Here is a 16,808-nt window from a genome sequence, read left to right on the forward strand (position 1 = left end):
GTTAATAAATAAGCCGGCTTGATATCATAAAAAAACGTCAAACATACCTGGAGTAATTTCTTCTGATCAGGTGTACCGTTTTAGTCCATTCGACGCACGATAACTTATGAAAAGTGCACATCTAAAAAATAATTATAAATTATTTCGATAGGTTAATAACAAAAGTAAGTGATGTGTTTCGTTACTAAATTAATATAAATTATTTGTATTTGCATTTATTAACTTCATGTCTTATTGTTTAAAGATCTCAAGAATTTTTTCTAAGTTTGAAGAACTGTTTAGCGATCAACAACTTTCTGCGAAAACTCAGCGAATCGTATCCCAACGTTGCTAAAAAAAGCTACTGGGATACAAGAACGAATAATAAACAAATATACTTTCATAGAGGTATTTCAAAAACCTTCTCTGAACAATTTCGTTTAAAAGCGAGTTTAGCCAAAATATTTTCAACGGGGTCGTATAAATAATATAATGGCGAATTAGATAGAGAAAATGACACAATCTGGCACTTTTTAACATTAAAGTACGGACGTTTTTTGACACAAAAGTATCTCCTTAGAGAATCTAAATCATTATGTAGAGAGGAGTCCAGAATGCATCTAAGCAATTTTAAATTATCAGCATACAAAAGATCATTTCAAGATCTTTTTCTAGACGGAACATTTTCATTGACTCCGTAAAATATTTTAATGGTTAATGAAATCGAAAAATAACATAATATGTATTTTTTTTGCGCTGCACTATGTATTGATTACTGTAATATTACAGTACAGTATAATAAATTATATTAAAGACAAGTACTAAATAAACAAATAAAATGATCTTATTATGGAACGTTTACAAATGCATACATGTAGCTATATATTGCTAAATAAAATCAGATCGACTATTCTATATAGTTTTAAGCTTAGGTTTTATTATTTTATACGTATATCACTCACATTTTTAACTGGTTGACCGTTGTGACTTTTCTTACATTTAACTTCTTCATAATGCGATGGTCTATATTCAAAGTGCAGGTCGTCGCTTAATCTTACGGTTGTTCTTTCAGCTTCACATATAGATTCGTATTTTTCTCTTCTCCTCTGTAGTGAAAAAAAATATGTTTTTGTAACAAATTACATTATTCTTAATATATAATGATGTGTTATTATATTAAATAACATATAAAAGACATCTGTTCTTTGTATATTTAATAGTTTGCTAATTTAAAATAATATGTAGTACCCCAGTTATTTCTCTGGCACCTCTATCCCAATTGTTGTGTACAAGCTCTTTGTGATCAGGCGATGGTTTTTCCTTAAATAAATAAAAGTAGCACATTATTTATTATACATGAAAAAATATCTATAAATAATTTAAAGCAATTACTTACACTTTTATGGTTATCATTTAAAAAAATTCGTTAATTACGTTAATTAAATAATTATTTTTTAAGCAATTCAATTTAATTAAAATTTTGTAATTGCGCATAAGTCAAACTTAATATATCTTAAATATTTTTACTGTTAAAACTTCTCCAACACAAAGCAGTGCAATGAAAATAGTAAAAAATATTCAAGAAGCCATTTTATTTGCGGATGTAAATAAATTAATCGATTCTGAGACTACAGATGTTTTTGGAAAGTTGAAGGCGAAAAAAATGCAGAACCTTATCAAACATTGCTGTTATTTGTACTATTTATTGAAAATTACGATTATAACGAATAATAAAGTAAATAACCCTCATACATTAAAATGGATATGAATTTATACGGTGTCGATTTTAACAGACAATATTGAAGAATAGCTGATTGATCACTAACTTTTGTGTGTCGAGATCAGTAGCAACGAATCTTTTATGTTTTTACAACTTTGTGACGAAAAATATTGATATAGCTAATCAAATAAATGTCATTTACACTAATTTAAAAAAAGCTTTTGATTAAGTTTGTCATGCTTTGATATTTAAAAAATAGTTTACCTACAAAATGGATATTTTTTAAATTATACTTTTAAAATATTTTGTCATATCAGTAATTCCTCAAGATTCTAATCGTGTTCCATTTTTATTCTTAACGTTTAATAATATTTATTGAAATTATTCATAACTTTTAATTTTTACTTTTCGAGGATGGTCTTATTAAGTACTTATCAAAATAGATTCCATTGAGGATGAAAAAAAAATTTAATGTTAAAAAAAGAGTATTACCATTTTGAATAAAAAATGGCATTCCAAGACTTTTTATATTTGTCAAAATGCATTGCTATCAAATTTAATCTGCCGTCATAAATATAAATGAGATAATAATTTTAGGTCATCGGTGAATTATTTCAAGCAAATCAACGTTAGCGCAAAGGAATTGATATTGAAGCATAAACAAAATCTATTGAGAATTTTAGAAATATTTAAGTTTTTTATGTGCAGGGTGCACTGTCGCAAAACCCTGTACGTGTATTATTTTAAAATAAATAATTACATAAAAAAGCATAGACATAACTAGAACAATGGAAAGTTACCAAACCAAACCGACAAATTTTAAAACGTAATTTACCTGACTTTCTACAATGTAAGAGCTCCCGCCGTAAGCAGTGACGTCATAGAAGGTTTTATCGTTGTTTTTATTCCAAGAGTTAGGTTCGTTGTTCTTTTCCTGAAGTTGAGCCAAAACAGTAGTCAGCAGACGGTTGTTGTTCAACATTTGTGTCCACATGTTATCTTCGGTCTTATCATTATCTTTCTTCGTATTATCATTATTTGCGCCTTCTCTGGCTAGTGATCCAATATCCAAAGGCAACTTGTATATAAAGTCCGAATTTCTGGACACTTCCGAAGAGATGTACTCGTCGCCTTCGTGGCATAATGCGCTTAGATGAAACGAAGACGCAAATAAAATCTAAAGAAAAAAGTCTCATTAAAATTATAAGAATATTTAACTGGTTTAGATATTGTGGCGAAAATATTCTATTGTGAAATGTAAATAAATATATTATTATAGCAAGTTTGAATATTTAGCAGGTATATTTCGCGTTGCGGTTGGTACATTTTTTTAATTTTATTAGGGAAAAAAAAGTTTTTTTCTCCCTAATAAAATAAAGGAAGGAAAGAATAAATATCAATAACAAGGTAAATGGCTTTATTCCAAGGAACTGGGAAATAAAATAAAAGTCACTATTGACGTGTTCTTTTTCCTACTATTTTTAATAAATTAAAGCAGAACTCCAGAGACAAAAATAAAATTAAAAGTCGGCTAGGAGACAATTCACAACATTCAAGTTAGGCTGATGACATGAAAATATTTGCTAAGATCTTGGTCGACCTTTAGAGATTTATAGATAGTGTAAATAAATAGGTCTACAAATAAACATCGAGCAAATAAAAATTATGGTTATAAGCTAGCTCCAAGTAGGCACGAGATATAATTCGAAGGGCAAAACCTCGGACACACGATTTAGGGTCTGGCGTATGACATATGGATATAACTAGGTGTATTGTTGTTTATTATGCTATTTAAAATTATTATTGCCATAAATATTTTTATTTAAAATATTTAAAATAAAAATTACAAATATTTTTCTATACTTTCTTGTAACAAATTATTTTTTCAAAATCTAATATTATGACTCCAATCACATTTTTTTGTATTATTCGTTGCAGTTTTATTATCTTAAGATATAAACGTTTAATGCGATGATTATCGATAATAACGATCACGTCTAAAATTGATGTATATTTTTATTTTAATACATCTATACAGCGCTAGATGGCAACTTGATTTTTTAAATTTGTATATTGCTTTTCTACAACATGATTTACTTTTTGAGGTTTAAAAGTAATACTTAAGATATTCGTAATAACTTATAGGCAAAGGCTTAAAGTTATAGTCCAAGAATGTTCTATTTCCCAGCCGATTAAAAAACTACAATTAAGAATATACGGATGAAGTTTTTGATAAAGTGTGGTAAATGGGATTAAAATATAAAATAAAAAAAACACTACTTCATTAAATATGTATATGAAGTTGTGAAGTCATATGTGAGCCATAGATATTTTATAGTAAAATAATAGGACGAAAATATTTTGACTGTCCATTCAAATCTGAAGTAGCTCAAGGTAGTATACTAGTGCCAGTATTGTATTTAATGTATACAGTAGACTTTTTTATGCGCGTGTTTCAATTATTTTAAATATATATTTTGATTATATAATTTACATTTTTTTAATATTGTACATACCATAACAAAATAAAGATTAGGCTAGAAGATTAGAATTACTGATTAATATATATTTATAATTCGAATAGATTATCACAGGTTAGGTTTTCCTAATCATTCCTTATCTCACGGATGAATATCGTCAATACGTATTAACATGACAGCCGTAAGACAAATGGGATACAATGGGGTGAATAAATTATTACCTACAAGTATGATCAAAATTAAATTAGTAAAAGCATAGCAAAATATTGCGCATTTAAAGAAAAAATGAAGTATTAAAAAACATGTAAAAAATCATGAAAAAAATAAATATAAATATTAGGATAGTTGAATTTGAAATAAATAACATTTTATTTTTTGCCCCTTTCGGTGGAACGGGCAATTATATTAAGGTGTCGAGTTTTAGAAAATATTTTCATTGGTCGCTAAAGCATTTTCGTTGAATATGTTTAATCCTTGTAATTCACGATTTAATCTGCAACAAGGTCTTCTCACGGCAATATCTTATTTTAACAAATAAGCCTTTTTTATTTGAGGCGTTTAAAATTCGTCTTTGCATATCACATGTTTTGTCACCAGTGGTTATTATTTAATAGCATAAAATTTGAATTCTCACGCCTAAATTTTTTGTTAAAAGCTTTTTTAGATAGACTAATCATTAAGTCAAAAGGTGGTTTAATTGATAAACCTAAAAACTTAAAAATTTTCATTTAAAAACAGACAAGAATTAACAAAAATGTATTTTTATAATTTTCTACAAAGCACTTAAATTATGTAATCGACCCCTGCAATATATTCTATTATTGCATTTTAGGTAGTACTTTCCATTCAACCCTCAAACATTACTAGGATTCCACTTCGTGCTGTTGACATATGCACATCATTTTTACCCCTATGCTACCCGTTACCAATATTGGAAAGCGAAATCAGCGAGACAATAGTATTCAACCCCTTTTTACATATATAGAACCAGTGGTGCCAAAATTAGATGAAGTTACTTTTATTTATTTAATTTAATTATAACGATAAATTAAGTTCATCTAAATTCAATTATATATTATTATATTTTTAATTGTTCATGTTCACTGTTTGTCATATATTGTATGCCTTTCCGCTTGCAAACATTTCAGTCATGGTTTAATATATTTTTTACATTATGTAAAAAAATATTTGTTTGCCGATGTTAGTGTGATTCAGTCTAAAAACTATTTCCATATATTCTATCGAAAAATTAATGATTAATTAAAAAAACTATTTAATGGCAAATGAAAACATATAAAAGTAGCATTTTACAGACTGTTAAAATTGGCCAGCAAAACTTTTTTAATTTAAAATAACCAATCGCACTATATTTTGCCATTTGCATTTCTTATGTAAGTAAACACTTTTCTGAACATTCCTCATATTTGCTGATTTTATTAATAGCTAATAGAGACACTATTTTTATATTTAAAAAAAATATAACACTTTACATGTATTTGGTTATTTTGAAGCGATTGGGGTTGAAAGTTATAATACCAAGGTTTTTTTGGTGTAGCGAAAATGAAGTTGTTCAAAGATATGCATTTTCAAGTGTTCTAAGAATTTTTTTTTTTTTTATTATGATTGATTAGCTTACTGTGAGTGTTGAGCCCTTAATCCTAATAAAATTTTTGGGCTTATTACATGGTCAAATATGTGTTCTGAATTTAATTTTTTTTCTAATATATATTTTAATGTTCATTTTTAATCTCTATTTATATTAGTCGGACCAGGTTTAAAGAGATCCCACGAAACACAAAGAACAACCTTATTTATCGAGGGGTCAAAACAGGTATCGGGCACATTCACTTCTCAATATCAGTAACAAAAGTTTTTAAAAAAGGATTGGTTTTATATCTATAATCTAGCTGTTCGGTGCTCAGGGACTGCTAGTTATTTTATTTTATTTTCGATTATTTTCAAAAGATCTTGAATTATCGAATACAGACATACAAGTTCTACTAAGGAACTGACTTCATTATAGTATATTTTAGGAGCTTTTCGAGTTTTCTATTTTTAAGTTCTACGAAAGTATTATAAATAATTTAAATAGTAACTCATGGTTTTAAATTTTGCTTGAACACAAAAAGCTTTGCATATTGTAAATGGGTTTCACCTGACAATTTTTTTTAATGTATTTTAACAGAATATTTACCTACAGACAGGCCTTCAAAATAATATTTACGACTGTAACATAACCGTTAATTAAAAACAATATAGTTTACTTAATATTCAAAGAGGTATCTTCTTGTATCCCTGCGTCTTTCTTTTATGAGTGTTGGGATACGATTCGCTGAGTTCTCGCAGAATGTTGTATGTCACTAAGCATTACTTTAAGCAACTAAGGGTCATCTTAGCAATAAAACTATTGTCAAAAAATTGCAGTTTTAGGTACCGGAAGGCCTTTGAAAATCACGATCGCGTCCTAGGACGTCCCAACTAGCCGATTTGCCCATGACTGTCGCTATCCGGCTCCATAATACACTGGCATTGCACATTGTTCTAATCTAGTGGTTCCTAACCTTTTCAAAGTCACGGTGCACTTTTGATCATGGGAAAAAGTGGCGATGCACCAGAATTAAGAGGTCAAAAAAATATGTGGACATAATTTTTATTACATATTTAATAATACATACAATTTTTTTAAAGTTAAATTTTATAAAAAAGTTTAATATTAAAAATAAATTTAGTTATTTAATTTTTCCCTAGAAACAATTTAATATTTATACGCGTTTTATTAAAAATATTTGAAGGTGCTCTTCGGGTAGAAAATCTAAGTGAGGCATTTTCCCCCCTTTGTTTACCCAAAATGACGTCCTTACTTAACATGATGGAATTTATACGATCAATCAAAAATCAATTAATGTAATACCTGAGCTTGTTGGCTTTTAAAGATATCAGAAATATTAGGTATATTATTTAATATAGCTACCCTTAATTCTTCGTCTAAATTCTTATGTCTTTCTCGTTTATTAGTTTTCATATTAGTTAATGTTGAGAAACTTTTTTACTTTTTATTGATATTTGTTTCTCGATTAAAATATTTTACCAATGTCTATTTAATTATGATTTATATCTTTATAAGCGAGTTACTACAAATGTTTGCTTTATGATTTTTTTATCTAATTTTAGCAGATTTTATTAACTTCCAAGAGGTCATGCAAAATCTATTTTGGTCTCCACGTTTACTTCATTAGAAATCTCCTGAATGATCACACGTGTATTAATCATCATAATTTGGTTACTATTATTTCATTGCATGCAGTGTTTGATCGACAACTAAGTATGTCTTCTTCAGAGCTTGCTCTACTATTTTTAAAACAGCCACTTCAATAAAACACTTGAAAAATACTAAAACTGTTTGATGATGTCGTAGGGAAATTTTTTAGAACATAGTATTCACAGCGAATATAAATATTTTGTAGAGAATTAAATAATTATCATAACGTCAGCTTAAAATTGAAAGCTCTAATGAAAACTGTCAATTATAAATTGAAGAAATAGCGGTGGACCTAGGTTTACTCCGTGTAGCACTCCATAACACCACAGACAACAAACAGCGGGTGGTACTACAAAATATTCTCGAAATCTGTTTCTATTTAATATATTTGAATACCACTTCTTTTGTAAATAGCAAAATATTAGTGTACGTCTATAAATGTATGTTTTTGCTCAATAAGTAATTACAGGAATTGGATATACGATTAATTCAGCTGATAGTGTTCTCTGCTTGTGATTGTATATATTAGTTTTATAATATTTTTGCTTTATTGTAATTTCCTTAATATGATACAAATTGACCGTATTGGATCTATAATTATTTTTACTACCTTCTATAGACTATATAATACTAATATAAGACTCGGTACTAACGAGCTAAATATATGTTGTATTACAAAGCGATTTTATTTTAAAATTATAAGGCTGGAAAGTGAGACTGACACGAGTGCATGACATCACGACATTTAAGCCATTATATAAAATACCGATCTTATTAAACATTTATTAGACTTTTACTGTGAATTACAATTTATCGTATGTATAATTAATTATTTCACCCCTTTTGTTTCATAGTTTTAACTAATTCACATTGGCACTGCATTAATTTATTATTCATTTGCTGTGGTTGGCCCTATAAAACAAAGGGTGTTTTTAAACATTGTCTTACATATCAACATTGTATTTATACTGCGCATTATCTGCATGCACAAGTGTGAGATTCTTTCACAGTTATTATATGTAAGGGGTGACCAAAGAGACGAATCTGTTTTATGTAGTCCGCTAACAGTTTTCTTATAAAGAAATATGTTATGATCTAGAACGGGGGCTCTTAAACCTTTTAAAATTTTGAGCAGATAAATAAGGATCAAACGGCGGTTCTAAATCAGTACATCTAAAATGAAGTGTTTAAAATTAAAGAAGTAATCATTTTCGATTGTATATTATTCAATTATTATATATACAATGAATTTATAATAAGGTTCATATGGAATAATAGGAGACAATAAAACAGGTCTGCCCCTTTGATTTCAATTAGTGTATGCCAATTGCATTTGACGGAACGTCTATCATGGAATGTAAATGAATTATTAGTTATCGGGGAGTGTCCAATCCTTAAAGTCCTTTTAGAATTTAGATACTAATGAATTCGGAAATTATAATTCAAGGGAAAAATATATATTGTCACAAATAAATGGTTCAGTATTAAAATAAAAACACGCAGATACTTATTCCTTTTTAAATGTAATGAAATGTAATCAACGATTTGTGTTTTAAAATAACATGCATGAAATTCTACGATAAAGTTTTGCCCATCCCAGCAAAAGTATACGAGTGGTATTAGTATGTAAATGGTGTAAGTATTCGAATTCCATACCTTAGTATTTTTAAATTTCTATTGTGTCTGGGAGATCAAAATTAGTAATTATTATACATTTTTTATTTCGATCGATCATTACAGATTAGCGTATCTAGAATTTCCTAATCTTCTAGATGAAAATATTGATGATTAATTAAAATCGAGAAATGATGAAAATGTTGATGATATTTAGGCATGTAAATTATATTATTCATAGTAATTAAAATACAATAGAACTTGATTAATACTCTACTTTTAAAATTGCTTCTTAAAAATTACATACCATCTAGAATGTTAGCAAATTTGTGTCAATTCAAATATTTTGAATTATTTCTCCATTCATCTGTAAGATGTTGGTTTTCTTACACTAGTATTTTCAAGACTGAAAGAAATTTGATTTTCGTATTGCTTAATTAATGATAAAGCTATGATTTATTCAGCGGATTTCTTGGGATAGGGACTTTATAGAGTCTCGAGAAAGAATCTTGAGAATAATTTCTTATAATAATAATTTCATTATTAACGATATTATTGTCTTGTCTCTTATCTAAAGTTAAGCTCTGAATCAATGTTTTTAATTGATTCAGAATAAATCACATTAAGCCGTATTTTCAGATTATCAAAAATAAAATCGAACCTGTACGTAATTAAGTACTCACTAATATATTGATACATTTAGTTATTTATTGAACGAAACTTGTAAGTGTTAGTACTAACAGAAGTGAAAAATATTATTAATGAACAGAGAACTAAGTATTCACTAAAGAGAAATAACTTTTATACAATGATGGTTTGTTATAATGGACGCGAATAATCGAAGGACCATTCTTTGATTGATTACAGAGCGCCGAGTACAAGGCTCTTGTATTTATATTCGAATCATAAATAAAAATGTTAATAGCAGCCGTTCCTACTAGAGTCTCCAATTCGAGTAATCGAGTACTCGATACTTGAGTATTTTTGTCTATTTTTCAAGTACTTGATAATCAAGTATTTCGAAAATTACTCGATTAATACTCGAAATTAAATTTTTTTTAAATATTTTTGAAACAAAAATAACTAGGTATAATTTTTTCATAGTTCCATAGTTGCATAGTTCCGGTCGTCGGCTATGTTAGTGGGTACGACGGAGAAATTTCTTTTGTGTTTTCTGTTCGACAGTCCCGACTTATCTAATTTATGGCAATGAACAATATGAAATATCAACAAAAAAAAATTTTAGGTTTTATGACTATGCAGTTATAGCGTAAAGTGTTGTCAATTGTTTATACTGATCCCTCAGCTTAAAATATAAATCAAAACAATTGTGTGTTTTAAAGGCATTTAAAGTAAAGTCAGTTCTTTGCGAACCGTTTAGCTCTAGAGTGAAAGGGATTCACCCAAATACATCTTCGAAGGATATAGACTTAAATTCTTCGCATTAATCAGAAGGAGTAGAATATTGTATATTGTTAAAAAAAAATCTATTCAAGAAGAATTACAAAATACTATTTTGTCAATAGTCGAAGGAAATAAGAGAAAAGCAGAGAAGGGAATGAAAGAAGAGAACATAAAAAGAGAGTTCAAAAAATTTTATATCTATAAAAAGCGAACAGATATAAATTAGAAGCCTTATCCAACGCGTTATTGACAATAAGACCAACATCAACAGCAACGAAAAGGGTTTTTTTCATAACGGGAATAATAAAACCAAAGGTTAGCAGTAATATTAAATTCGAGACACTTTTTGCATTATTGTTTTTAAAAAGTATGTTCGTGAAGTTAAATAATTGTAAAAATGAACATACCAAGTATTTTATTTATTTATTTATATGTGCACGAATTTGAATAAAAGCTATTTTGGTACATTTGGTAAATACTCGAAAGTACTCGAGTACTCGAGTATTTTAAAATTTTAATATTCGATACTCGAGTAGTTGATGGTTCGAGTAATTGGAGACTCTAGTTCCTACGTTATAATTTTCAATAAAAACACCTTTTAGTGTTATTTAAAATACAAGATATACGTTCACCGACGCGACGGGCAAATTTTATGGCGTAATTCTGTAAGAAGCGCTCGTACATTTTTGTTTTCTGCCAATTCCTACACGAAGCTGTTTCTTTTAATGTAGTTCTTAGATTAACAAAGAAAAGATAATACCGATTAGAGTAGTTGAGAAAATCGAAAGCAATTTTTGCCATTTAAATACTCTCGACATATATTACATGTTTCCAAAAAAGCGTACACATCTCATAATATCTGACACGGACCCAATCTTTTTTAAATTGTAAAACATTTTCAAATATTCGTACAAATTTAGTTTTTAACAAAAAAAAGCTCTATTTAAATTCTCAACAAGCCAAAAAGGTTTTTGAGAAATGGCAATTCTCGATTTGATATTTTTCTCGGCAAATTCTTAAGAAAAAACTATATCAAAAATATATGATTGACCGAAATATTTTTTAACATTAAATAGTAATAAACCTATGAACAATGGAAGCACTGAAGCTATGCTTTAAGGATCTCTTACAATGGCCAGGAACGAGAAAGCTTCGGGAAAATCTAAATTGAAACAGTTTACAATATTATTTAGAAATAAAATATTAAAATATAATAACAATGTGTTATATTTGTTGTAATAATAAACATTTATTAAAAGGCTTGAATTACTTTAAATTAAGATTCACCAAACAATACACTTGTGTTATTATAATGATTCATTGTTTATTATAAACATTATAACTTGTGTTTTGAGAAAGTGTAAAATTTATTGTATATCTAATGTATATTATATTATTATATCTATATCATATAAACATGATATTGCAAGCACATTTAGAAAAAAATGCTTTTAAAAAGTGAATATTCAAACACTGCAAAATGCAGTACGATACAATAAATGACATATAATTAACCCTTTCACCGCATTTGACGTCTCCAGCTGTCATGGCAATCAAGTCTCAGGCGCGGACGACGGACCTAGCCGTAATCAACTCTTGAACCCTATGTAACAGTTGTTTAATATATTTTTAAGTTGTAAATTGCTCAAACAAAGGATTAAAACCTGTATCTCACAAAATTTCTTAAAGTTTACTTAAAAACATTTGTAGATATATTAAAATAATATATTTTTTAAAAAATTTTTGCAATCTGTAATTGTATTGAGTTATTTTTATAAATTTTATAAATTTTAATAGATATAAATTGACATGTTCATTATATTTTTTTAGGTAACAGTGTATGTTTATGTATAAAGCGCCACGCATGGATATTTTTTGAACGCGGCCAAAGGGTTAATCTCATTGAAACAAATGTACAAGTAGTCTGCAATATAGAATGAAATATTTTTCAGTGTCATATTTCTAATAAGATGTGTAACAGATGGTATTTCTTATTATTATTTAACTTAATTGCGAATGCAATTTTTAAATATTATATTTTTTTTTGATTTATATTTATGTTGCAAACTTATTTTAAGTATTATAATTATGCAAACCAATTTTTAATCTATTAAAAATATTATGTAGTTTATTCACAGAAAGAACTGCATTATCTAATATTTAAGAATTGTCAAATAGTCAGTCATATAGTATGTTAATTCACACAGTAATGCGGGAGAGGTCGAAAATGTGCTTGGATCAACCACATTTTGATTGCAAAAATTCAATAGTAGCGAAAAAATTACAGTAAACTACAATATATATAATGCCTAAAAACTAAACTAATAAATAAAAAATAATTAAGATACGCAGTTTAATAAACCTTTTTATCAAATTTATATACACAAATTCACTGTGATTTAAATACATAACTTTAACAAATTAATACTTAGATTTTTAAGAATCATTGAAAAAATATATTTATAACCCAAGTTGATGGTCCGGTATTTGCGCACTCACTAGCTGCGGTATCTCACGATAGTGAAGAACCGTTAACTAGTTATTTATTAAATGTATATTTAATAACGCACACAATACGCATTACACATTACAAAACTCGAATGAATTGAACTATTCACTAATTGTAAGTTTTGAAAAAAATAACTCATGAATCGACGAACTTGAACTTGCTTTCATCGATTATTATGATTTTCTACAGTTGATAAACACTAAAACGACTATTTGCAGTTTTGGCACGTCTTTGTCGAGGGGCTGGCGAAATCTTTGCAATCGTTTCATTCGTGCATAAGGCCGTTATCCGACAGGTGGTTTAAGGCCTGAACGCGATCACTTTGCTCACGTACCGCAGCAAAGTGAATTAAGTACAACACACATAGTCAGCGGTGATAAATTGTCCAAATTGAAGCAAATGCACGGGTAGGAACTGCTCGGAGTTAATTCCATTAAACGTGTCTTGACCGAGTGGGAGTTGGACTCAGGCAAGTAGATATGATATAATGAAGTTTTGTCAGAGACTTTCATTTTTTAATAACATAAAATTTATAAAACTGATTATCAAGTTGTTATGTTGCGGATTAGGATTGATAAATTATATATTAAAATAAACACATTGTTGGTAGCTTAGCTTTTATTAGCTAAAAAATCAATATTAATTTATTTGCGGAAAAGAATTGAACATGTTTGATATAGTGTAACTTGTAAAATCATTGACGAAAGAAAAAAACATGGATTAGAAGCTGGTTTTGAGCAAAGAAGTCAACAGTTTTACTTAAATTTACTGGTTTAAATTGCCACTATATGTTTCAATTTTTACTGTTGTACATTTTTTTTGAAAAAAATATTTTTTTTTAAGTTTAGTCCATGCAAAATTTTGTCCTTAATTAGTACCTTACATACGATACTCTCTTTATTTTTTACGTACTAAATTTATACGCAAATAAAATAATCCAGTACTTATTTTAAATATGGTTAATTCCGGGTCATTATATTCTTTTGCCATTATATGAAATATAATATATATTATAAAAAAACTGAGTATAAATTCAATTGTTTTTTTTTTGAAATTTAATGTTACTTATTTAAATATCGATTTAGATTTCTTAAGATTTTGGATGATTAGAGATATTATACTAAAGATTTTAAAAGCATACACAATTTTTAAACTTATTTAATACCTGAATAAAATTTCGTATTCATAAGAAAGGTTTGAATCACCTTCACAAAGTCATTGTAAAGACCATTACAAACAAATAAACTAGCCTGGAAAGTATGAGTTAACAATTGCGTTAATTATTGTTATTTTTGAACGAAACACTTATTAGTACATCCGACTTGCGACGTTAATCACTTGTTTGTTTGGCAAAGATGCGCAAAAAACTACTCTTTGTTTGGAATGGATGCGCGATAGACAATGCGCAGAAGGACTATTGCGTGTCTATCCCTTTGTTAACGATTGCCGGAACGAATATTTAGCAGTATTACTATTAAGGAGTAAAAACATTTTGTGGGTGTATCCAAGCTCGCCTCCATCCTGAACTGTCTTGAACCAGCAATGTAAAATGAAACATTTGTTCACAGAAAATGCTAAAATATGCTACTAAAGATGCACCATGAAAGACGCACATGAGTCTTGGTACTATACATATAAGATCGTTTAGCATCACAGCTGGCAATAATTTAATTTGACACTCCAGAAAAAACTCTCTGACTTCTAATGCTTACTATTTCAATTCTAGATAGATTTTATATATATGTGGTAATTATTATATGCTTATAAAATAAAATTCTACCAACTATCCCGAAAGTCACGCCTCCGGCATCAAAAACTGTAATTTTAGATAAAATAATTTTTCATATCTACTGGATTAATTTCTGTTTGCTTTTTAAAATAAAAAAAAATTCGTATTGCTAGAAATTGATTGAAACGTATAGAATTAATAATTTAAATATAATCACTGCATTTTTTTGTGAGTGAAATATAAATATTAAAAGATGAACTACGTTCGAATCCTATATGAAATTATGTGTTATTTTAACTTCAATAGTATCTGGAAGATCTGAATTAGTGATAATTATACAATTACAATTCTGATCGATCATCACAGATAAGGTTTTCTTAGATTTTCCAATTCTCACAGATAAATTGTAGTCGAAATAGGTGTACATATTACGATGAAAAATGATCTAATCATGAGCAACTTCAGCTCATAAAAACTATCATATGTTTTAAAAATAATAGTAGTTTATTTATATAAAATCATATTTTAGCAAAAATAATGATAAAATATTTGGTATCCTTTATAAACTGTTTATCTTATCAAATTTTGTCTCTAATGCAACACGCAAATAACATGAAGATTCGTTATTTCAGTAATGTTCTTGATTTATATTTTAAATATTTTTAAAACAATGTATTTTTGTATATTATAAATAATAATAATATTGCTCATCTTAACCGCATTACTCGATTTAAAATGAGACAGATTGAGGTAGTACTTAAATAGTTTTGGAGTATTTTTTTTTTGTTAAGTGGAGCCTAAAATATATGTATAGGATTTATAACTGAATTAAATCATAAAACTAATTTCTGCAATTTCAAATATTTGTTTACGCATCGCGAGCCGCGCTTTGAAATTCGCGACAATTGGTAAACAACGACGTCATGGAAGGGTCATAAGTAGTGGTGATATATGCGAAGGCGATTGGGTCGAGCAGTTAGGCAAGTGTCGTACATTGTGCCGTTTCTTTGCAGCGCCCGCTGCTCTCAGTGCGGCTTTAATTCACATTCATGTTTTCATATCAGTTATTTCGCTACCGCGACTATGGATAAGTGCTCTAGTTTACCCCTCGACGCCGCTGCCTTTTGACACTGAGTAAGTAAACGAAAACGCCGCCCACGCGAATAGCGATTTAATTTTTATCAAAAACATATCATGTGTGACACTCGTACATGTTGCATTGTGTTAAGAAGTCGTTTGTTCGGCATTTGGTTAATTTGACGTGACCCACATTAAATTTAATTACGGTGGTTAAAATTGACTGGGTCAAGTTTTTATTTTGTATTTGATCTCGATAAGGATAATTCAATAACTTAAATTGGAGAGTTTGTCTTGTATTATATTCACTTTTCGATATATGCAATATGTATTCGCACCGAACGCTTGTGATCAATAGTAACGAATAATATAAACTCTTTAACGAGACGAATCATTGCATCGTCGAATCATGACATACGCAGGGTGAGCGCGAAGTAAGAATTATTTATTTATATATTACATAAAAAAAGAAATTAATTAAAACATTAGCATATACACTTTAGTACAAAAATTATAATCATTCACTATTAATTTTGTTAAAAATATTGAATAGTGTTCAAAATCCAATTCAACTGATAACAGTCGTATGTAAGAGGTATTTTAATGCGCACATAATAACATATGTACATGCAAATGTCCTATTCTATAAACAGGATAGCACAATAGCACATAAATATATTTTAAATGGTCATATCTCAAGTATGTTTTTATTAAACACAAGTTTTTCTTTTAATGTTTGACTAAGAATATTCTTAAGTTTTAAGATAACAGCTTGAGCTTAGTTGTTATAGCTTAGAAAAATAATTATTTAGTTATGAATTACTGCTTTTTGGGAAGAAGTTGAAAATATTGGATCCATTATGTAATAATAACTCAAGTACAATATTCAAGGTTATGGATCGCATAAAATATATGGTTTGCTGCATATGCAAAGTTTCTTAAATTTTTAAGTCGAGAAAATCCCGCTAATCAATAAATTGAAGGGCAGATATTACAATTAGCTTATCATGAAATTGTATAACCATATATAAGTCGTA

General features: G+C 28.3%; 2 protein-coding genes across 2 annotated transcripts in view; one reads left to right on the plus strand and one right to left on the minus strand.

Moving 5' to 3' along the window:
• Positions 1-16,808, minus strand: part of LOC148234176 (uncharacterized) — a 33,663-nt gene that overhangs the window by 214 nt on the left and 16,641 nt on the right. Inside the window, exons 2-5 of the mRNA XM_088188071.1 lie at positions 2,535-2,876; positions 1,228-1,299; positions 942-1,085; positions 48-121 (exon numbers count right to left, since the gene is read on the minus strand). Of these exons, the coding sequence (XP_088044197.1) occupies positions 48-121; positions 942-1,085; positions 1,228-1,299; positions 2,535-2,876 (632 nt within the window). The remainder of the gene's footprint in view (positions 1-47; positions 122-941; positions 1,086-1,227; positions 1,300-2,534; positions 2,877-16,808) is intronic.
• LOC148234177 (serine/threonine-protein kinase OSR1-like) overlaps positions 15,641-16,808 on the plus strand; it is a 29,705-nt gene continuing 28,537 nt past the window's right edge. Inside the window, exon 1 of the mRNA XM_088188069.1 lies at positions 15,641-15,828. The gene's annotated coding sequence lies outside the window, so the exon portion shown is untranslated. The remainder of the gene's footprint in view (positions 15,829-16,808) is intronic.

The sequence above is a fragment of the Plectrocnemia conspersa genome, unplaced genomic scaffold, assembly GCF_051122295.1.
Source record: "Plectrocnemia conspersa isolate PC_06_02 unplaced genomic scaffold, ASM5112229v1 ptg000006l, whole genome shotgun sequence".
Classification (NCBI taxonomy): domain Eukaryota; kingdom Metazoa; phylum Arthropoda; class Insecta; order Trichoptera; family Polycentropodidae; genus Plectrocnemia; species Plectrocnemia conspersa.